At 34.1% G+C, this 22,753-nt stretch overlaps 2 protein-coding genes across 3 annotated transcripts; one reads left to right on the top strand and one right to left on the bottom strand.

Moving 5' to 3' along the window:
• Positions 1–4,506: 4,506 nt before the first annotated feature.
• Positions 4,507–7,617, bottom strand: LOC116016792 (scarecrow-like protein 6). Its single transcript, XM_031257195.1, has one exon. It carries the CDS (start codon positions 7,098–7,100, stop codon positions 4,869–4,871), a length of 2,232 nt encoding a protein of 743 aa, XP_031113055.1. The 5' UTR covers positions 7,101–7,617; the 3' UTR covers positions 4,507–4,868.
• Positions 7,618–20,671: 13,054 nt separating this feature from the next.
• Positions 20,672–22,338, top strand: LOC116014753. 2 transcript variants are annotated; one of them, XM_031254702.1, is made up of 2 exons: positions 20,672–21,066; positions 21,813–22,338. In XM_031254702.1, the coding sequence occupies exons 1-2, from the start codon at positions 20,941–20,943 to the stop codon at positions 22,092–22,094; spliced, it is 408 nt and encodes a 135-aa protein (XP_031110562.1). In that variant the 5' UTR covers positions 20,672–20,940; the 3' UTR covers positions 22,095–22,338. The 2 variants fall into 2 exon arrangements, with proteins under 2 accessions (XP_031110562.1, XP_031110561.1); XM_031254701.1 differs by having other exon boundaries at positions 21,810–22,338.
• Positions 22,339–22,753: the final 415 nt, after the last annotated feature.

The following is a 22,753-nucleotide window of genomic DNA, read 5'->3' as shown; positions in this document are numbered from 1 at the left end:
AAAAAAAAAAAAAACAAAACAAAACAAAAACGGAGAAAATAGTGTGAATTTGATAATGACATTTCACCATGAACGTGCTGCCTTCCTGCTTTTGCTGCCATTATGGTCGGTCTGCAACATTAATTGTGGGTCACCATTACAATTCAATTTCCATTATCAAGTCTCACTAAATTGTATTCTTTTACGCATAAAGAGTTAATCTTAAATCAAATTAATAGATAAGAGAATTTTAAATGCAGTACGTTACTCAACTTTGGCTGAAACGCCACTGAAATTCTGGAAGCATCCATATTGCATAGTAAGACGAAGAGCTAGGTAGGAGAAAAACAATATAAGGAAAAATGTATGTTTAACATTAATAGCAATATGATATATATATAGTACATACACCAAGAAACTATACAAAAGTAGTTAGATTGTACATTTATGTTTATATATTATACACTCAACATGCCCCTCATGTGTGCAAGTCGGTTACTTTTTTTTTTTTTTTTTTAATGATTTCTATCAACACGTGGACAATAGTCACATGTGTTTCATTTCAATTAAAATGTTAAGCTGATAACAAGTTGAATTGCATTATTTGCATATTTATATATGTCTAGGGCTGCCATATATTAGTCATTAAGAAGAAAGGTGTTCAATTTTGGAAGAAAATACTTAGTTTGAAGATTACAATGATGAATTTGGGATGAAATTAAGAGTAAATAATGAGGTGTATTAAAATGTTCCTGTTAACTTAGGGTGCATGTTTAATTAACTTGATACATAGTGCTGTAAAAATAGTAATTATATTTTAATAGAAAATTAAATACAAGATAGTACATTGAATATTATTATATATGGATTATGAAAAAGCAGCCGATTTATGGACCTACTTTTAAGATATGATCAGCGAATTGTTTAATATTAAAAAAAAAACATTTGATTAGTCTCAAATCCAACACAAAACCCTTAAAGATCGTTAATTAATCTCTTTTAAGATTACCCAAAATCAATTTAGTAAAAGTAAACTGCTAAACTTAGTTTGGTTGTTGCGTTCCTGACTATAGTCACGGATCTCCTAAGAATTTAGTTGATTTTCTTGTAATATTCACCCAACGAGAATCTTGAGACCAAAATTCTTTGATCGTTAGAATCAATTTTTTTTTTTTAAGGTTATGTTGTATACAAGTGACTGGAATGTAATTTTTTTACTAGAAAATCACGAGTTCAATTCTTGTCAACATCATTTCCGTCAAAACGTCAAGCTCATCGCACATGATTTCTCTAGTATGATTATCTCTCATGTATTCTCAAATAATGACGAGTTTTCCATATCACAAAAAACAAACAAACAAAAAAAAGGATAGAAGCTTTTGCAAGCAAGATAGTTGTTTTATTACTAAATAACTTATTTTCATTCTTTTGAAGTATGACATCATGCCCTAGATAAAATTTTCTTGAATTATAAGATCTGAATATATAATTTTATCTAAAAATATGTGATGAATTATTAATACTAATTATTATTGTTGTTGTTGTTAGTATAATATTAGCAATACATAATACTAATGATGATGATTTATGGTTGTTAATTAATGTAGGTGTCGACAGCATGCGCCGGAGATGACATACATGTTTTCAACTTCCATGTGCGTCGAGGCATTACATAAATAATAATATAATTCAAATATAAAAATAGCAAAAAAATAAACATAATTATTTTTGTAAGGACCAAGTTAATTAGCTTTGATTTAATTTGTTTTAAATAGTTAAATAGGTCCATAAATTTTATTAAAAAAATTATTATGCTCCTAAACTTTAAAAGTATTTGTTCTTTACTTTCTTTATTTGTTGCAGCTCAAAAAGTCAATACTCCATCACCGGGATTCGATCATGCGACCTTCTTTCAAGAAAAGTCACAGAGGTGCTATCTGACCACAAAGTGCTTGGCAAAAAACAACAGTATTAAAATCAAATTTTTTAAATTTAAAATTAAAGACTGAAAAATGAAAGGAATTGCCACACACAAAAGACAAACGTTAGACAAACGACAGCAAATCCACGTTATAATTGTATGCATGTTCTAATTGTTGGGTGAAATATTCCAAATTTATGTCACACAATTTATATGTTTGTACCTTTGATTAATCCAGACATACAGCAATTCCACTCTGACTTTTATTGTTTCAACCTTATTATATAATACATTCAAAACTAATTGCCAAACATAATAATACCAACATTTATGTAATTGAGTTGGTATGTTTAATCTTATATAAGCCATCCTCAAGCTAACACTCAATTTATGTATACAAATACTTACGTATTTGAATTGATATATGTTCAATTCTAGATAATTAATCATTTGTTTGTGTAACACTTCTACATTTATTCTGAATTTCACCTTATATATTATATAGGTGCGAAAAGCCATAAAATTTCATAAAGTCAGCTAGCAATGGTAAATCGGTGAAAATTTAAAAAGTTAATAGCTTTGCTTATGGGAACCCAAGAATTAGAGTACAATATTTTTGATTAATTAAAACCCTAGTGGCCAGTGCAATGCATATCTTAAGAAGGGATGCATGTCAGACTGTCACCATCCATAAACAATGACCCCTTAAAACCCTCTTTCAAAGAAAGAAGGCTATGTTCTCATTTCAATCAACAACCTTAAACAACAATTAAACATCTCAATAACAACATATGGATCTTGTTGGCCTCTCACCATTGTTTGTTTTTGTTGAATGCGAGAAAAAAAAAAACTTGCAGTCACTATTTGAAGGTATGCATTAAGTAAATCTGCCTTGTAACCCTAGCCGATAAAGGACCACTATGAGGTAAGGTAAATCTGCCTTGTGACCCTAGTCGATAATGGACCACAATGAGGTAAGGTAAATTTGCCTTGTGACCCTAACCAATAAAAGACCACAATGAAGTAAGGTAAATCTGTCTTGTGATCTTAGCCGATAAAGGACTACAATGAAGTAAACCAACCTAAAAACTCTGCCTAGAGACCCTAGTCGATAAAGGACGGACCTTTGACTCTAATCGGTAAAAGACCCAAAGTCGAACTTATAATCTTGTGGTTAATAAACCAAACCAATTTGGCTGGAGTTGTCGCTCTCAGCATTTTCAATCAACCAAAAACCTCATGAACAACAACTTTTCATTCAATGTCAAGTCACATATACATACATCAAACCTGCCCACTCACCCCTGTATCCATAACCACATCTCACAATATCAGCACCAAAATCTCCAATCTGTACTCAACATCACAAGCCTCCACAAGACACAAACACATTGTGTGCTGTCTGCTAACACAACATTTTACCTGCAACACATTACCCGGGCGCACCAAAACAGCCGAGGTTAAAAGCCAACAGAGTAACACATCTTTCCCTGCCCGGTAAGAAAGCCAATCAAACATCTGTCGTTTCTCCCAATCCCCGAAGCCAACAACATGGCCTCGAGAATTTAATATCACGATTAGGTATAAAGAGCTGCAGACTAAAGTAATGTATGAAGTAAAGAGCGACGAAAGAGAGCTTAAACTACTCATGTGCAGGTCCAATAGTATGAGTTCCATGTGACTATGCAATAAAGAAATGAGAGGCTAAAGAGCAGCAAATTCAATGTATTATAATACCAAGTATAACAACATGATAGATTAGTATAAACAATCATATAACAACTGTACCATTAAAATAATGCCGGGAGGGATTAGTATAATAAAACGCCCAGTCTGAACAGATAAATTTAGCAGCATCATAGTTTCTACCAATGCATCATGTACTATACAGAATTTTTGGCCAAATATCTGACCGGGAAGCCCTAAATCACATCGAAATGTGTGGGCACCATCATCAAATGATGTTTCCCGAAACATTGTTACGTTTCACGACTAAGAACAAGAGTAAGCCAAAAAGTCACGACTTCATTCCCAGAAAACTAACGTTTTTACATGTTTTTCTAATATGAAATGAACCGATATGATGCATTCCCCGATCTGGGGATGCCAGCAAACTTTCCCGTAAATATGCTCTAAGCATCAATCACAGACCGAAGTAAATCAGTTCAAAGGTATTTATGAATATGCAGAACCGATATATGCAGATACCTATGAATATGCAAAAACTAGGGCAGAGGGCAATGACAGGAATAAAGATCTACGGTTATCGTTTAGAACAGAAGAGACCTGAATGAATGCTTCCATTGGAATGGAATCCCTACAGAAAGGACAAATTTTGGATTCACGAAAATCTGGTTCCAGAAATAACACGGAATATTAAAATTATGTCAACGATCAAGACTTCAAGATGCCACAAAATATAGAAATAAGCAAGAATTTTAGGATCTCAAATTGAACACAAGATTTGGTTAAAGCCACAGATGGTATAACTATCGAATTTAAATCTAAAGAATAAGCCATATCGGGGAAAAAATTAAAGACGGTCAACAATTTATGTGAAAGCTCTCAGCAAAAACATAATTTGACATAGACAAGAGCACCGGTCAAAGTGTTAAATTGTTCGTTTTCATTTCTGGTTTTGTACTGTTACAACAGATTTCCCAACACAATTAGAACCAACGTAACTGATGCCTTCTTCCTGAAAATCATTGAGCATCATGGAAGTAATACCGCATTCAACATAATAGATAAACCCTATACTAGAACGAGTTACCAAAATGTCTTGATATTTGCCTTACTTTGAAACAATCTGCCTAGGCCACAAAGACAATTAGCAAATAAAATCTATAGGCAAGAAAATCGAAAATGTTCAGATACTAAAACAGTGAATTACGACTTATGCAGCACCTTCATAATCAGGAACGGGGGGCAGTGCAAATTAATAAATATCAAACGGTCTGCTCTTTGATCAGCACCTCCAAGCTGAAACCGAGATAAGCTCCTTCCGCTGCCAGCAAAGAACAAGAGAAGATTGTCTCTTCTCGACATGAAACCCTCGGACTGGAGTCCTTTTCACCACGCACTCGGCTTGAGACTCCGTGAAATTGCTGAAAGTCAACGGGGAGAATCCAGACGATAGAAACAGAGTCCTCCAGTGCTGTGTTTTCTCGGGGGAACGATAACGACCCATTATGATTTTCTCAATCCCGGGATGGAGCAAGAACCTCTCGATCTTCTGAAGGGCATCGAAGTTCACATTCACAGCATCAAGAGACTCGAGAAGGTTGGCGTAATACTGAAGAGCGTGGATTACATGGTTGGGAAATAAGAGGTCAGTCCGATCACAGACTCTGTCTACAGAAACCACAATCTTAGGCATCAACTGCTTAACGAAGCGAAGCACCAAAGGGTGCGATAGTTGGTAGGTGGTGAAGCAACCAACCGGAAGATTAACAGCAATCGCTTCATTATCCGATACATGAAGTGGCAGTGACCACGACGTGGAATTCAAAGAATCAATGCTCAAAACCTCAAACTCGAATGCCATATTGATCTCACTAGCGAAATGGATCAAATTCTCGCGTGTCAGCCCGAGCTCGAGCTGATCGTGCATTGCGGGCGAGGCTAACACGGTGATCTTGAGGCTAGGGGAGCCTCCACTCCTCAAGGCAAGCTCTTGCATTAGAGAAGCCCATTGGCCTCCATACCCAATATCGAAATCCACAATGCGAATCCTATCGAACCCCTCCAAGGCCTCGAGCAGGGCTTGGTTGCAGGTGAAATTGGCAAAGGGCGAGACGGGCGAGATCTCGGAGAAGGACTTGTAAGCACCAATCTTGAAAATTAGGCTAAATGGCACCGAGGACGACGAAGGAGGGGGGTTCATGTTGTTATTGGTGGCATGTTGGAGGAGCAATTGCAATGATTCCTTGCAATAGAAAGCTGCTCTTTGGAAGGGCTTCCCAATTGGGGAGAGGTGGTGATTGAGCCGCGCCAATATCCCTTGCGCGAGTATAGGGTTCCCGGATTGAACCAGCTCGGCCGTCTTGAAAAGCTGGTCGATCATTGTTTGCTGGTTTTGATGAAAATGCCCCATTTCTTCCCCGGCCATTTCCGGGGGTTTGGGCCTTTGGGGATAGTTTGGGAGTAATTGGAGCTGGTGGGGGAGCACATGATGGGGAGATGGGGTTTGTTGATCGGAGAATAGCCCCCGGGGGATCTGGGGTCCCGGAGATTCAAGATTCCCGCCGGGATTATGCCGCTTGGCCTGCGGCGGAGCTAGCTCCGGCCGGGAGAACGGCAATGGCATGAGGAATGATGGGTTTTGGGGGGGCTGGTTAATCAAGAAGTGGGGATTCCCGGGATTGAAAATCTGGGGCTTCAGATCTGAGGGTTCTAGAAGCGCCGGGTTGAATGCGGCGGCGCCGAGGTTGTTGGAGACGGGCGGGAACAGCGGCGGCGGCGCCGAGAATTTGAAGCCGGGGAGGGAAGCCGGCGGGTTGGGGAGCCTATTCGCCGGGAAATTTGACCCGGAGATGGGGATTGAAGGGAGGAAACTCTCCCCGGATGAAGAAACCGGGTCGACGGGTCCAAACCCGTGATCCACCACCCCAAACCCGCCGTTAAAATCGTACTCGGCGGCGGCGCCGCCGCCGCCAACCTGCAAAACCTTGTTCAAATTAGCCATGGAAGGGTCATCCACATCGCCCATAATCCACCGGAGCAACGGCTCCTGGCCCGGAGACTCCGACAACACACTATCCCACTCCTCCATCCCACATTTCTCCGCCGTCTCGCCGCCGCCCACGGCGGCTCCGGCGGCTGCGCCGCCGCCGCCGAAATCAAGAGACGGCGGAACAGGCTGGAGAAGCTCGGATTCACCTCCCCCTGCATTAGAACTCGTGGCAGTGGTGTTGTCTTGCTGCCATTTCGACGCCGGATTACCAGAAACCGCCGCCACCCTGGCCGCGTCCGTCTCCCCACCGCCGCCGCCGCCGCAAGAAGAAGACAGCGTTGAAGATGACGCAAGAGGCCTATCCAGAACAGACGTCGGCTCACTATTACTCCCACCTGGACTCCCCACAACACAATCCTTAATATCCCAACAATGATTCCCAGAAACACAATTTCTATGATTCCTATTACCCAATTCTATCACCCCCTTCCTCTCAAATTCAAAGGGAAAGGGCATCCCCTTCATCTAAACCCACTCTCCCCTTCTTCCCCAGCTTCACAACACCCCTCCCCCCACCTCACAAATCCCACAAATTTGGATTTTTTTTTTAAATCACCCAAATAAACCTCCTCAAACCCAGTTCTTCAACTGCATGAACAATGGAGCAAGTGAGCAACTCCTTTCTGTACAAATATACACCAAAGAGGCAAAGATTGCGCCCTTTATATATCTATGTATGTATATATGCAAAAAAAACACAGATTTACAGACACCCTTTGTTCAGCTAAGAAGCTCTAAGCTAAGCTCTTTTCTTCTTCTTCTTCTTCTGAATCAATTGGGGCACTTGGGGTAGATGAGAGTGATGAAAGATGATGTTTTTCTCTGTTTTTTTTTTTTTTTTGGTGTGAGTGAAATTTTTCTTGTTTCTTCTCTTCTTGAAGAAATCTATTTTTGCCTTCAGAGGTCTGCCATGGATGCGTGCAACATAAAAAAGTAGTAAAGTGCCCTTCATCTCTTCTCTCTCCCTCACTATCTTTCTTTTTGTTTTTTGTTTTTGTTTATTTTTCTTTTTTCTTTTTTTTTTCTTTAATATTTGTTTTTCTTTTTTAAAATTTTATGTGGCTTGTCTTCAGACGTAGTTATCTTCCTTGCTAGGGTTACTGTCACTGTCGTGAGTCCCTTTGACAGTTACACGCCGGAGACGAGCGTCGGGTGACGCTCGCCGGTAAAAGCATGTTAGCTTTACATACACATCATTTTAGGAACAATAGTATGTAATATAATGTATAATTCACATCCCATTTCACTTTTTTTTTTTTTAATATTGTTTCTTTTGGGTGAAAAAGGAAACCGCAGATGGTAAATTATATAAGAAAAATAAAAAGCATTAAAGAAAATCTTTGTGACGGACTCAACCAAAAAAATTTTAGAGCACAAAAAAATTATCTCTAAAAATTTGTGCACATCGATCATATAGCATTTCGTAACTCTCCTTAATCTCTCGTGTAATAGTCTCAAACCTTACTTCTCTGAGAACATTAATAATTATCGAATTCATTACTTTAAAATCATGTTTCATTCACTCAACTACCACTTTCAGAAGCTACACGTAATTTCAAATGTGATTTATATAATTGTTGTACTACTTGTTTCTTTATTGGCTTCTCATGTTTAATGTCATGTTCATTTGATTGATTGCCGTGACCTAAAATCTCTAATTGTCACTTTCTCCTTCTTCTTTTTTTTCCCTTCAGTTTTCTATACTATTTTAGAATTTATATAAATTAAAATTGTTGTTATCTTCACAATAATGATTTTGTCTCACTTTTTTTTCCATTAATTTGAATCCAACAAAGCCTTTCAGATCTTATTTATTTATTATACAGTATCCTGTGTTTACACTATTGTGACACTAATTTAAATTTCGTCTAAGACATGTTCGCAAAGTTTGCAGAAAAAAAAAAAAAAAAAAAAAAGGAACTCTATTAATTTGAACACTCTTTTATTAAATTGTTTATTAAGTTGATTTGTATTATTCAAATTAAACCAAATTAAAAAGTACAAAACCTCATGTCTTTTTATTACTAAATTTATTCACATAAATCAAACTATACGTCGAGATTATGCCAAAAAACAAATATTTGAGCTAGTTTTAACAGGAATATTTTTTTAATTATGATAACCATCAATTCAAGTAGTGGTCCTAGACTTAACAATAAATCAATCAAAATATAACACGTTAGGCGATATATATGTCCGATTAAAAGTACACATAATATTACTTGCGAATACAAGTCCTCGGGTTAATTTAAGGGTTGGTATGATGGTCACAATACATAACTTGTGCAGCCAATTACTATAACAAGGTTAGCTTAAAGGCAAAATTTTGCTATCAATAATTTTGATGACATCATTTTGGAGATTTTTTTTATGAGAGAAATTTGTAGTCACTATTAAAATGCATGTGTTGTGTAAATCTCATTTTTGTGTAATATCTCACAAATTACACAGAAAATGTACACTGCATTAAAAAATTCTGTGCAACGGATTTGACAAAAAATATTGATAAAAAATAATTTTGTGATCTTTTGCTATCAATAATGTTGATGACATCATTTTGGAGAATTATTTTGATGAACAGTGGGGTAGTTGATCTATGAAATGTGACTTTCAAGGCCAAGTAGGATAATAACTAACTATAAATGTAAGTTGAGAAGTCTAACTTTTTTGTTAAATATAAAGTATATCTTTTGCTTAGTTGTTTGCAGTAATCAATTATGGGAAATATGTCGAGTATAATGCAGATAGTGACACTTGTTGATTAAGGTGTAATCATTATTTATATCGATTTTAATTTCATCAGCACCAATGTTTATTCAAACGTTAATGACGAGGTTAAAATTTTTAACTGGTCAATAAAGTTGGTTTTCAAGCTAGCTATGACTAAGAACGAAAAAGATAACATTATCTTTTTATTATAGAAAGTGTTTTATTTTACGTAATGTATTATAATATTTCTTGTTTAGATTAGTCATTAATTATAATATTTTATGTTATGTGAGATTTTTATTGATTAGAATATTTATAAAAATTCATCAATTTCAATTTTAGTCTCTAATTATGACTATATTTTTTTTATAGTTAGTTATACTATTTTATTTTAACCATATTATATTTGGAGCTTTTTTAGTAATATTCCATCATAATCTAAAATTAAATTTGATAGAGAGAGAAGCATAGAACTGAATTCACAAAAGAAAATGAAGTTAAAAATAATTGTTATCTCGTGGATCATCAAGTTATAGAGTGTGTTCATTTACTTCTTCATGTAGTCGAGTTGAGCATATATCTAAGTAAAAGTCACAGAATTCAAACAGCACTTTATATAACATACATGTCACTATGACTTACTATATATATAATCACGTCATTTCAAATATTGTTTAACATGTCACTTCGACTTACTATATAATCACAACCTTTCAAATTTGGTTTACCATGTCGCTATGACTTACTATATAATCACATCATTTCAAATCTCGTTAATGATTATGTTGTATATATGCAAATCACATTATTCGAATATCAAACTGGAGTACCTTACTTGTATAAATAATTCAATAAATGGACCAACACACATAATACCAAACATATATGTTGTTTTCTCTTACATGGTCATCATATCATCTTTTATAGGTAGGTGCAGGGAGTTTGGTTCAATGATTGTGTATATGTTCCAGCAGTAAAGCCTGAAATATAGGACCCTGGTTTACGGACTCGTATCAACTTGGGCAAAATTAAAGCTTCATCAACATCATATATACCTTCTTTCATACAATATATGTATGTGTATATATATAGGTTGCTTTTTTGGAGTTGTAATAATAAATGCAAAAAGGTTGTAAACGTCATTCCTAGGCCAACGTAGTACTACTCCTTCCTCCCTTCCTTCCTTCCTTCCACTCCCATGCATGAGGAACACACTTTAGGCCTTCCAACTTGGAAAGGGACAATATAGTGGAGCAAATAAGCCTTGTTATACATCAATTAAACTTTGTAATATAACACCATGTTGATGTATATATAGTGTATTAGATAAGACTCGAAATGTATTATAGATTATAATTATAATAACTAGTTAAATACTCCGTATTTACTACATTTTTTAATTTAATAATATTGCCGAAAATTTTTTACTTAGAGTGAACACAACATGCTGCCAAACCTAATTATACTGTGTCGATCGAGAGACTAGAGTGGTATTTTTCCTGTTTCGTCTAAGGGTGTAAACGAGCCGAGCTCGAGCCTAGGGTGGCTCGAGCTCAAGCTCGTTAAGGAAGGATTGGCTCGAGCTCGAACTCGGCAATTTTCGAGTTGCTCGAGTTCGGCTCGAGCACTCGAGTTTGGCTCGAGCACTCGAGTTTGAGTTCAATTTTGAGCTCGAATTTAACCTGTTTGATTTTAAATTCATGTCTCAATTAAAATTAAACTAATATATATGGCTTCGAGCGACTCAACGAGTCACGAGCCTAAGACATTAGAGCTCGACCTCGAATTTGACCGAGCCGCTCGGCTCATTTACACCCCTAGTTTCGTCGCCTCCAAAGACAGGCCCCTTCTTCCCCAAAATACTAAAACAATAACGATATAAATATAAAGGTGAAAATACGTACAAATAAGTAGTTATCCCTAATATATCCTACATAACTAATAGGGGTACAACCAAATTGGACTTTGAGTACAGCTTGCAGCCTCCACTGCTAAGACGGGGCCATGACCCACTTCGTGTTCATAGACCACAACGTCATTGAGAACTGAAATATTTGATTTAATTAGTTAAAGATTAAAATTGAAAAATTTGGGGGGTGTATGTAAGCATAGTATGTGGGAAAGGAAGGCAAAGGAGGGGACATGCTTTGGTGTGGGATGAATTGTTTAGGAAAACCATGATTTGGATTTGTCAGGTTCAAAAGCTTAGTTTATCTCCTCCCCCCATGTGATTGCTAACAAAACCTTCTTCATTCTATGAAGTGGAAAGTGCATCCAACTCAATCCCTCTAGCTTTACTTGTCCCTATCTCTCTCTCTCTCTGCTTTTCTTTTTATATTAAACAATTTCATTAACTACTAATTTCTTTTTTAATTAAACAAATAATCATACTAATTCCACCTCCCTCCCTCATCAAGTTTATTTTTTTTTTAATTGTCTATGAAGAAAGATGACATGTCCTTTTCTCTCCTCTCAAGAAACCCTACATGACAAGCAATACACCACACAAGAAACCATTAAAGTCATGTCAAGGTAGTAATGCAGTATTAAAGAAGCAGGGTGTGGCCAAAATCACCATTTTTGTTTTAAAAAAAAAATAATAAAGTGTTGGTATTTGCATCGATCTTACACAATGAGAATAGTTTAACGAAATATCGGTTAATTATTGGTATTTGCATCTCATGACATGAGAATAATTCAACGGAATATCATATAGTCATAAAATCGGCAAACTCCATTCGTGTTAGTTCTCTCTGTCCATAAGACATTGTTATAATAATAATTTAACTGAATATCAAATAGTCAAATCGGCAAATTAGACTCCATTCGAGTTAGTTCTCCCTAAGACATTGTTATATACGCATGGGTCTTGCCAAAATCACCATTTATAGAAATAGTATTTGCATCTCACCAAATGAGCTATATAGGCATGAGTCTTGCCAAAATTGCCATTTTTTAGTACTACTAGGAAAGTCACAGATGTGCCATTGAGTTATAAGCTACTTGACAAATCATCATTTAAAAAAAAAAATATTGCATTAGTATTTGCATCTCATAAAATGAGAATAATATAATAATAGAATATCGATGAAACTCCATTTTGGTGGTTCTCCCTAAGGCAATGCTGCATATATATATATATATATATACACACGGTTCAAATTTTTGATCTCATGTTTAAGCAAGTTAAATCATTTTCACTTGAACCAAGACAACATTAGTATTTTAATAACATATTTAAACATGGATTTGTTTATATTAGATTAAGAAATAGTCCCTCATGATTAGGTATTGTTTGAATCTTACACCAATGTCTAGCCACTAGCATGGCACCACGGCTAAGAATTGGCTAGGAAGGGAGGCTTCAACAAGTTTTCAATCACCCACCATTTAATATGATGGAAATAAATTAATAATTAACCGTAATTATTAGTATAATTATTATTATTAAAAACATATATACAATAAAACCAACAGTTTTATAGTATATTTTAGGAAGGCAACACCATGTAAATCTTCATACATTGGTTCAGCTTAGGGCCGACATGCAATATAATGATTTTTTTGGGTCAACCATGTGAATGCATGCACAATATCCCCCCCCCCCCTCCCCCCCCCCCTCTTGTTTTCTTAATTATTACTTCGTATTTATTTCTATTTTTGCTTGTTTGTTTCATTACTTATAACAATTGATCACAAACTAAAGTATATACTTAAAAGTTAATTAACAATTTCTATTTTTAGTCCTTAATAATAGTGGTATATATATATAGACTCTGTTTGGCAGAGCTTATTTAGGAGCTTATAGCTTATTTTAAGCTACTAATAAGCTATAAGATCTGTTTGGTAATGTTCTCAAAATAAGCTAGTAGCTTAAAATAAGAGCTTATTTTGAAACGCTTGGGGTAGCTTTTCAAAAATAAGCTAGTAGCTTTTTAACTTTTTTTTTTCCATATTTATCCATATTATTTTAAATAAATGACATCCTTTACCCTTCTCAATTAAAATCCTTTTGACATTTTCTTTTCATTATGTTTGGTTGTAATTTCAGTTTGACATTTGTGTTTTGAACATTAATTTTTGTATGAACTAATCTTATGAATTATAAATATTTTTTTTACTTTATATATTTTCAAATATATGTTCTTACTTTATATTTTATTTAAATATATTAATTTCATTATTTTATATTTTAATATATAAACAAACCTATTTAAATTTAAAATTATTTAAATTGTATGAAGATGTCCTTTTTAGTCTTTTTACATTTATCAGCTTATCAAAAAGCTAATTTACCAAACACTTTTAAGCATTACATCTAGCTTAATAGCTCTTCAGATTTCAGCTTCGAGCTTATAGCTTTTCAGGTTTCAACTATTTTTCAGCTTTCAGCTACCTTTTCAGCTAGGTTTGCCAAACATAACCTATTCTCTCTATTAATTTTTACAAAGAGGCCAGGTGATTTTTTTAAAAATAATCATTTTAAAAATTTAAAAATGACTTGGGTATATTATTTTCCGCGTATGTTTGGTTATCTTTAAAAATACCTATTTTCATTAAAAAAAAATTTGATTGAAATGTCTTTTAAAATTTTTACTTGAAACATATTTTTTCATCTTTCAAGCCTAGCTCTCTCTTTAGTTACTACTATTATTTATTTTTGTATTATAATTATTATTATCATTATTAAAATTATTAATATTTTATAATAAATAAATTTTTAACATATTTTAATTCATTTTTCACAAAAAAATAGAAAAGACAAGTTTTTAAACTTTTTGTCAAACATAAAAAAAATAGAATTATTTTTTTCAAAAATGAATCACTTCACATAAATAATTTTCTAGAAAATATTTTTTGAGTTTTCAAATGGACCTAAACAAACTAAAGTTGATGATAAAAATAATTAAAAGTAGAATAAACTTTAAACTTAATAATTAATTTTTTAATTAAAATAAATACTCCGTAATTATAAACCCTTAACTAATATAAATAAATTATTTATAAACAATGGGATTCAAATAACTCACACTAGATAATTTTTTATAGAACTCATAATCTCATGTTGGGAATTCAAAGTATGAAGATTGGCCAAAACCATTATTAGTATCAAATATTATATTGTTTATAAGTGAAAGAAATTGGAAAGTCGGTCATCTAGCCGGTCCGGTGGCCGCCGCAGAGGTCAACCATGTAAATGCATGCATAATTCCTGTCTGTAATATTATGTCTTTTATTTATTTATTTATTATTATTATTATTTTATTTTTTTGCATTACTGTTCCTGTCCTAGAAACGGGTAAATAAAGTTTGTGATGTGCCTCAACTGGCATATTGGCCATAACTTCTTTTCATGGTAGGATCCACACTACTCTGCGATAGTTAGTAATGTAAAGTTTATTGAGTTAGTTGACTAGTTGAAACGTATAATGAAAATATATACTTATTAATTATATACAATAGTTGTCAAACATGTGCCGTGGATGAAAGTAAATGACTAATACAATTTAAAGACTCGTCTCTCAATATTAGAGTCGCGATTATATACTGAGACTAGTGAAATACGTAAAGCATGTGATGTGCTTCAACTGATATATTTGCCTCTAAATATTTATATGATATTGTTCACAATAACGTTAAATTTATACCTTCCTTAATTTCAGTAAAAAAACTGCAATTTCAGTATCTAGTTTAGTCATTTTAGATCTTTATCATAATTATAGAATTAGTTTTCAATCTGTTAACTTTGCTGTCACCTACTGTTTACTTTTTTTTTTCTTTTTTGGCAATACAATATAAAGAAGAAGATCAATAACAATGTAGCATAATATAGTGTCAACCTTCAAGTGTCAAAATGTCATGCGATTAAAATAATCAATATTGATTTTTAAATAACGATATATTCAAATACTTATAAATAATGCGATTAAAATACTTTATACAAAATTATTTTGGTGAGGCCACTAAACTTTGTGTCGGGAATTCAGATTCATCGGGTAAAATCATCATTGTGTCAAAAAATATTTTATATGGAAGAAATTGGAAAGTCGGTAATCTCGCCGTCCAATTGCCGCCTCATAGGTATCACGGATCAAAATTATTTTCTTTATTTTTGTAATAGCCAACAGACTAGTGAAGATTATAATACATAAATTTGTATGGGCAACTCAGTTTATTACATGTGTGAAGTTTGAGAAGAAAGATCAGAGATTGAGTTTCACCAATAATAGTGTAGGAGAAATTTTTTATAGGGAGAGAACTTGTGCGTAGTAATGAGCTAGTTTTGTGTTCATCAGCAGCAGTGTAGGAGTAATCTCTCAAAGTGAGAGAGGCTCATTGTGCGCAGTAAATAAAGGTCTAGCCTCAATTCTATGTTTAGTTTGTGAATGGAGATTCAATTTTTTGAGTTACGGATTTTCTTCGTTACTTAGAAAAGATTAGTTATCGAGGTTCCAAACCACCTATAGCATGGAATTTTTTATTTTTTTTTTAAAGATATTCTAGCCATGGTTGTTTTTGCCAAAAGCCAAAACCCCAACTAGCACTTTGGTGGGTCGGGCGGGCGGGGGCGGGGGGGACTTTTATTTTTAAATTTAAATTAACTTTCATTTAACTATTTAAGCAATAGTAATGAATGACCGGACAATCATTATTGCATGTGTGTGGACCANTGTGTGGACCATAGTCCATGCAATAATTTGCCATGGCCGGGACATTGGGACCTAAGAGATGGGCTGATAAACAAACAATCAGACCAACAAAGGCCCAACAACCTCAACTTTCAAGAATCATTGACACATACTCCGTAATACATATATAGTTGCATACATATTCATATCATATCCTTCTTCTCGAAGCAACCCCAATGAAAACCCAAAAAGGAAACAAAATTTTTTTAATTGCTGAAAAGTTTACATGGTTAGGGACAACCATGACAAGCTTTAACTTTTTGATAAAAGGTTTTCTTGAAAATAAAAATAAAATTAACAACAATAATAATCTCCAGGCCACAATATTTTGAATCTTAGCTTTTGTGACAACCATGACCTTGTGCTGCAAAAGTTGTCAATTGTTGCTTTCGAAACTCGAAAGGAGTGATCAAGTGATTGAAATGAGTGGAATATGATTTTCATATTTAAAAGTTACGAGTTTCTTTCTTCTCAAACGGTTGAATCCCCAATCCTACGGGGCCCCACCTCCTGGCCTAACAGAGAATTTGAGAGGATGTAAATCATGGTAATTCAGCTAATCGAACACATATGCCAGACCATTGCTTACTGTGCACAAGAAGTCCCTTCACTTTCAAAGGTTGCTCCCACACTGCCTCTGGTGAGACTCGATATCTGGTCTTTCTTCCTAAACTTCAGACTAACTGAGTTGTCCAGGTAGACTTACCAACAATTTCTTGGTCGAACCCGTCGCATAACATTTTTCAATGCGATACACTTCTCCTGTGTAATTTTGAAGACTATTACACACGAGTGATATTTATTTATAAATAAAGAAAAAATAGATAAATATTGGGTGAAGATTAAGAATGGATATTACTTTATGTAAAGAAGACAATAATAGCTTTTTAATTTCATGAATATTATTAGCTAAACTTGTATAGTTGTATACTATGCTCTGGGCCAGATCCACCTTTCTGGATTTAGGCATACTTTCTTGTTCTTTCTAGTGTGGGCCAGATTTTAAGCGGGTATTTAGTTCGAATATTGAAATCATAATCAAAATCAAATATTTCAAAGTAAAAGTAGATTTTAGTAAAGGTAAAATGTGTTTGATAATAAACAAGAGCTAGAATCACTATATTCATTCACCAAGTCTCACATGCAAGAGCGGTGGACCACTTCAAGATTGAGGTGTAATATTTTTAAGAATCATAATTATTATTTAAAGTATAATAAAAAAAAGGATTATTCTTTGAATAAATGAGAAATTTTTTAAAAAAATTAAGAAAGACATCACAATGACAAAACTCTTGTAAAAATCTAGGTCAGACTTCAGATGATCCTTGCTAAATTGATAAATAGAAATAGCCATTACATATCACAATGTCAAAACTCTTAAAAAAATATAAATTGTACAACCCGGCTAAATCGATTATTAGAAACAATTGTTGCCAATTCGAAGGTCCATTAGGCTTGTTTGGTAATTGGTGGATTCGTCAAAATTTTGAGGGATCAGTCATTTGGACGAAACACTGAAATTTTAATTTTATTTGGTAAATGACACTTTGAATTGAAACAGTAAATTTGCTCCAAACAAATTAAACGCTAACCGTTAATTGCCAAACAAGCGGTATATCAATATATATATATATATATATATATATATATATATATGATGTGTATAATGTATTGCATGAAAGCTGTGTGGCCCTCCACCCAAAGGGTTAATACAACAAGAGATGGAACAAACATTTGCCACCCACTTGGTACTGACATTCTTTCTTGTAAAAAGCTTACCATACTGAATCCCTTTTTCCAAGGTTAAATCTGCGTGAGTACTAAAAACATTATTTTTATTTTTATTTTTTCTGTTTTCACTTTTTTTTTTTTTTTGGGTTTAATTTGAATGATGCAGAAAATGAAATAAAAATAAAATGTTGTGCCGTGGAGACAAGGGTGACGAGGCAACCAAGAATGCTTGGCTTTAACAAGACACTGTCGATTTTATGCCGATTGTCAACGCCCGTCTCGTCGTCCCTAATCCCCACCACCACCACCAACTCCTCCTCGGTAACCACCATTGTTCCGCCGTCGATCTAGCTACTGATCCAACATAACATATATACGGAGTATATAATTATACATGATACATAGGAGTGCATGCATATGTACTGTTAGTGTATGCGTATAGAAGGTGCGTTTCAATATGGTCTTGCAAACTAGTTTTACCTAGGATATCAATTGTACTCGTACCTGACAGGAACCAGATTCCCCGTTCCTACGGAGATGGAGACAAAAATTGGGGATCGGGGATGGGGATGGGGGCAATTTTAAATTCCCCGCCGGGGATGGGGAGTACTCTCCCCGCCCCGTCCCCGAAATATATATATATATATATATATATATATATATGTATAGTCACACAACACACACATATGTATTACTTTGTATATAATATATACGAAGTATAATTTTAGAAGCATTTTTGTCTAATTTGTCTCTTTTGTGTAGTTTGCGATCAAGTTATTATACAGAAGCGAGATTTACGCAGTACACACTCGGTCCTTAAATAATATTTGCGGGTTTTTTCGTCACCCAAAAGAAAATAGAGTTATGTTATTGAGCATATAATTAATACAAAGATGTTAATCTTAGCCCGAAACTAATGGAAATCGAAATTGTAAAAAATTCTTCTATACACATGTAGAAAAAAAAAATGCTAAACATATATATAGGGAGAGAATACAAGAATTTGTTATTAATGAGTGGGATTGCATAGAGAGTTGGTAGTTGGGCAATTGGGCCACGATGTTTTCTTGATGCCACGTGGCACGTGCGACCGTTATCTGCGGTTAATTAGGGCATTGTTCAGTGTTCCTGGCAAGAGTGGCATTTATTGTGCAGGCCATGCAACAATGTCCTTCGGTGCCCTTTCTTTCATCTTCCATGTATATATGCCCCAATTCAAGCTACTTCCTATGGATGAGAGCTTGATGCATCTATGTTTTGTTACAACGAATGTCCCTACAAATCTAGCAAAACATACATAGGTAATATTCATGATTTATGACTTGGTTGAAATTTTAAATAACGGATTAGCTAGGTTTTAAATCGATTATATATATAGGTATTCATGATTTGACACCTCGTTTAATTTGTTTTTTTTTTAAACATAAGTAGTTCTAAAATGGAAACAAGATTGAAAAGAGCAACCTTAATCGCAATTTTTTGAGATTTTTTTGATTTTTTTTCTTGACATGAAAAATAGATAAGAAAATAAATTACATTTCCAGGAAATTAGCAGTTTTTCTTACTTTAGTGGACCTCACTTAAAAAAAAAAAAAGTTGGTGTGTGTTTCATGCACCAGCAACGCGCTAGCGCCGATTGGGCACATTGGGGTAACGATCAACTTCTTTTATTTTATTTTATTTTATTTACTTTGTGAACCCTTAAAAAAAATCATTTTGAGTTTAAGTTGCTGGAATGATTTAACAAAAGTATAAACTTTTAGACCTCCTACTTTGTCCAAATCTGAAATAATGAATCAGATATCAAATCAACTACTACATAGATATTGACACCTTGTTTAATTGTTATAAATTATCAGTTTTGGAAATGGAAAAAGATTGCATAATATAATGTTATATGAACTTAGAAGAATGTGCATAATGTTGTATTTCAAGGAATTTTAAACCCTTTATTTTCTAATACTTTATTACTTGACCATTCTGCTAACAATCCAGCTAGAATGCACATACAATGTGCTCGTATACATAGGGGACACAAAGGTAAAAAATATATATAGTTGAAGATGTTGGTGTCTTTAATTTGTCAACCTATAATAAAGGCCTCTCCCTTTTTGGCTTATTTATATAATAACATATGGTAAGATTATCAAGGTAAAATTGTGGGCAAAAGTTGTGAATTAAATCACTAGAAGCCATATATATGAATGCATTTGTCCATCTAATTCGATGTAGCTTTAGCCTAATCATCTAACACAAAGACATGGAAAGAGGTACATACTCCACCTTGGAAGATGCAAACCAGACAGGCTCTTGCTTTCTTGCTTCTCTTGTTCTCTTGCTCCCACCTCTTTATACAAATTATAAAATAATATATTATATTGAAATTAAAACAAATGTGATTTATGCAAAAACTAGGGAAATAGTTAATTAGTTGATAGCTGATAGTTGATAACATTAGGTGATTGTAGAAAGATGTTTGGTAAATTAGCTGTTAGCCGATAGCTATTTAGTATAATTTCTTTTCTTAAAAAGTTAATTGAAAAAGTTTCTTTGTGCAGCATTTTGAAGTTACAAAAAATTGATTAACCAAACATTTATATTGATTTTTTAACCGAATCAAATAGCTAATAATAGTAGTTAAATAAGCCAAAATTAGCTGATAGGCGAACTATTTTACCAAACAGGACTTATATCTTTTTTTTTTACCCAAGATTTTCACTGTTGAACACAATAACTAATCATGGGCCGGGGCAGTGAAAGCACCTTTTCAGATTTGAATATGTATATATAGTTATATATTGTTCTCCCCCCTCCCCACCCACCTTTCTTCCCTGATATATATACCTAGTGGGGATGCTGCAAGTTTTTCTTCTTCTCTTTCTCTGATGGGGTTTTAATATTTGTATGTATTTGGGTCCCCATTGGTAGATATGTGAAAGAGACAAATAGGAGGCCACCCATATCTTCATTCCTCCCTTCACACTCCCATCACCCATACATAGCATGTTCTGCAGTTGAAACAGTTGAATCCTTCCAAAATCTGCATTTATTGCTCAGTATTTTCCCCCCTTCCCACAATTAAGTATAAATTCTGGCATTGCCAATTGCCAGATCTTGAATCCCTCCCAGAAATCAATCTTTCAGCTTCATTCTGCAATAATAACCCTAGTATAATAATGTCCATCATTTCCCATCTTCTTGTAGTTGTTTTCCTGTCATTCCTTTTCTGCCATGGCTCAAGTGCTAGGTGTTTTGGCCTCATCAACAATCAACTTCCAAAGAGATTGCATCTTCTGAGCAAGGTTAGTTTGTTCAGATACTAATACTAGATTCATTGTTTTGTTTATATTTGTTTTGCATACTGCATTGGCCCAGTGAAATCGAAAAAAATGTTAGATTTTGGCCTGAAAGAATAGTTGAGTAAGTGGAGTATGAACTTGGAGCAACTCCAGTCAAATTGGTAAGACAACTCTCTTGGTAATCACAATGTTTCAAATTAAATTTGACTTCTACGATCTCCTTGGAGTTGTCTATTGACTTCTTGGTTTGAATCGGTGAGTATTGGTAATAACCTAGGTTGATTTATCGTGGTCATTTAACAGCTAGGGTCATAAGACAGTTTCGGCCATAACACACTTTTGAGTAACGGCTGCAGACTTTTGTTGATATAAATGTTAGGATGAGTTTAATTTTTGCCTAAATCCTTCATGTAGGTCTTTCTAGCATTTACTTTTTTTTTTAATGTAATTTACCGTTCAAACTATTACACTGAAATGGGATTTAGGGTTTTCTAGTCACCTAAAAAGGTCATGAGTATGATTTTTTTCAAAGTTATCTTGGTCAAGCCCATCGCACATATCTTTCTAGTACAATTTACCCATCCCCTCTAATTTGCGTGGAACGGGATTTAGGGTTTCCCTCCTCACCCAAAATTGTTGGGTTTTGCTTTGTGGTAGTCAACAAGATCTAATAATTTCGATTAATGATTGAGGTAAAACCCTAAGCTAAACTGTTGGTCTTATGGTTAATTTTATGATGTTTGCAGCAGACCATGACAGAAGAGAAGCTGAAACATTATAGGGCTTCCACTCCATCAGTGCCAGAAGAAGAATCCATTAAAATCAGCGATAAGAAACATGAGGAAACAACAAGAAAAGAAGCCCATCATCATCATCATGAGAAGAAGAAAAAGATGGACAAAAATGGCGAAAAAGATGGTGAAGTTTCTTCTGTGACATGGAAGGTTAGAGAGAAGAAGAGGGGAGAACCACAGGCAGAGTTCAATTTGGATTATTTACCGGCAAGAACACACCCTCCTGTCCACAATTGAAAGTTATCAGATGAGATCATGCCCGTATGGGCAGCTCAACTGATCACAAAAGTGAAGTTTGGGAGCAAAGTGATGAGATCATGCGAGCATGTGGATCGGTCTTATGTAATGGTGGTAATTAATGTCTTTAATTACGTAATTAGGATTTAACACTGATGATCAAGGAGGAAACCTAATATCTTCCAAGCTAGCAGTATAATATATATGCATGAAACCCTAATATATATAACAATCTTTTTATATATATACCTAATCATAATGAATATATATAAATGATGATACATATATCATGTCAAATCTCATCATTTTATTTCAATTTATTTCATGATATGCTATGCAATATATGTGATGACTCTTTTCATCTTGGATCAATAGAACAATATATACTCCTTTTTTTTTTTTTTATACATTTGAGAAATAAGAGAGTTTGATATTTGAATTTAAAGACTCTATTATTTAGCTCGTTTTTTTTTTTAATTTTAATTTTAATGTCTTATTATTATTTATCTCAATTTTATTATTCTTTGTTTTTATTTTATTAATATTAGATCACATCGACTATATTGCAGAATTGTTCATATAATTATAAAATATTTGGGACAAAATTGATCTAGAATACCCTCTCTTTTTTTTTTTTTTTTTTTTTTTTTTTTTTTTTT

This window comes from Ipomoea triloba, chromosome 4, assembly GCF_003576645.1.
Source record: "Ipomoea triloba cultivar NCNSP0323 chromosome 4, ASM357664v1".
NCBI lineage: Eukaryota > Viridiplantae > Streptophyta > Magnoliopsida > Solanales > Convolvulaceae > Ipomoea > Ipomoea triloba.
Note: the sequence above shows the minus strand (reverse complement) of the source record. Positions and strands in the feature narration are given on the sequence as shown.

Bases quoted from the DNA above. Each gene is read 5' to 3' on its own strand.
- LOC116016792 (XM_031257195.1), bottom strand. From the start codon at position 7,100: ATGAAGGGGATGCCCTTTCCCTTTGAATTTGAGAGGAAGGGGGTGATA.
- LOC116014753 (XM_031254701.1), top strand. From the start codon at position 20,941: ATGTCCATCATTTCCCATCTTCTTGTAGTTGTTTTCCTGTCATTCCTT. The intron at 21,067-21,809 runs GTTAGTTTGTTC...TGATGTTTGCAG, and splicing joins GATTGCATCTTCTGAGCAAG to CAGACCATGACAGAAGAGAA.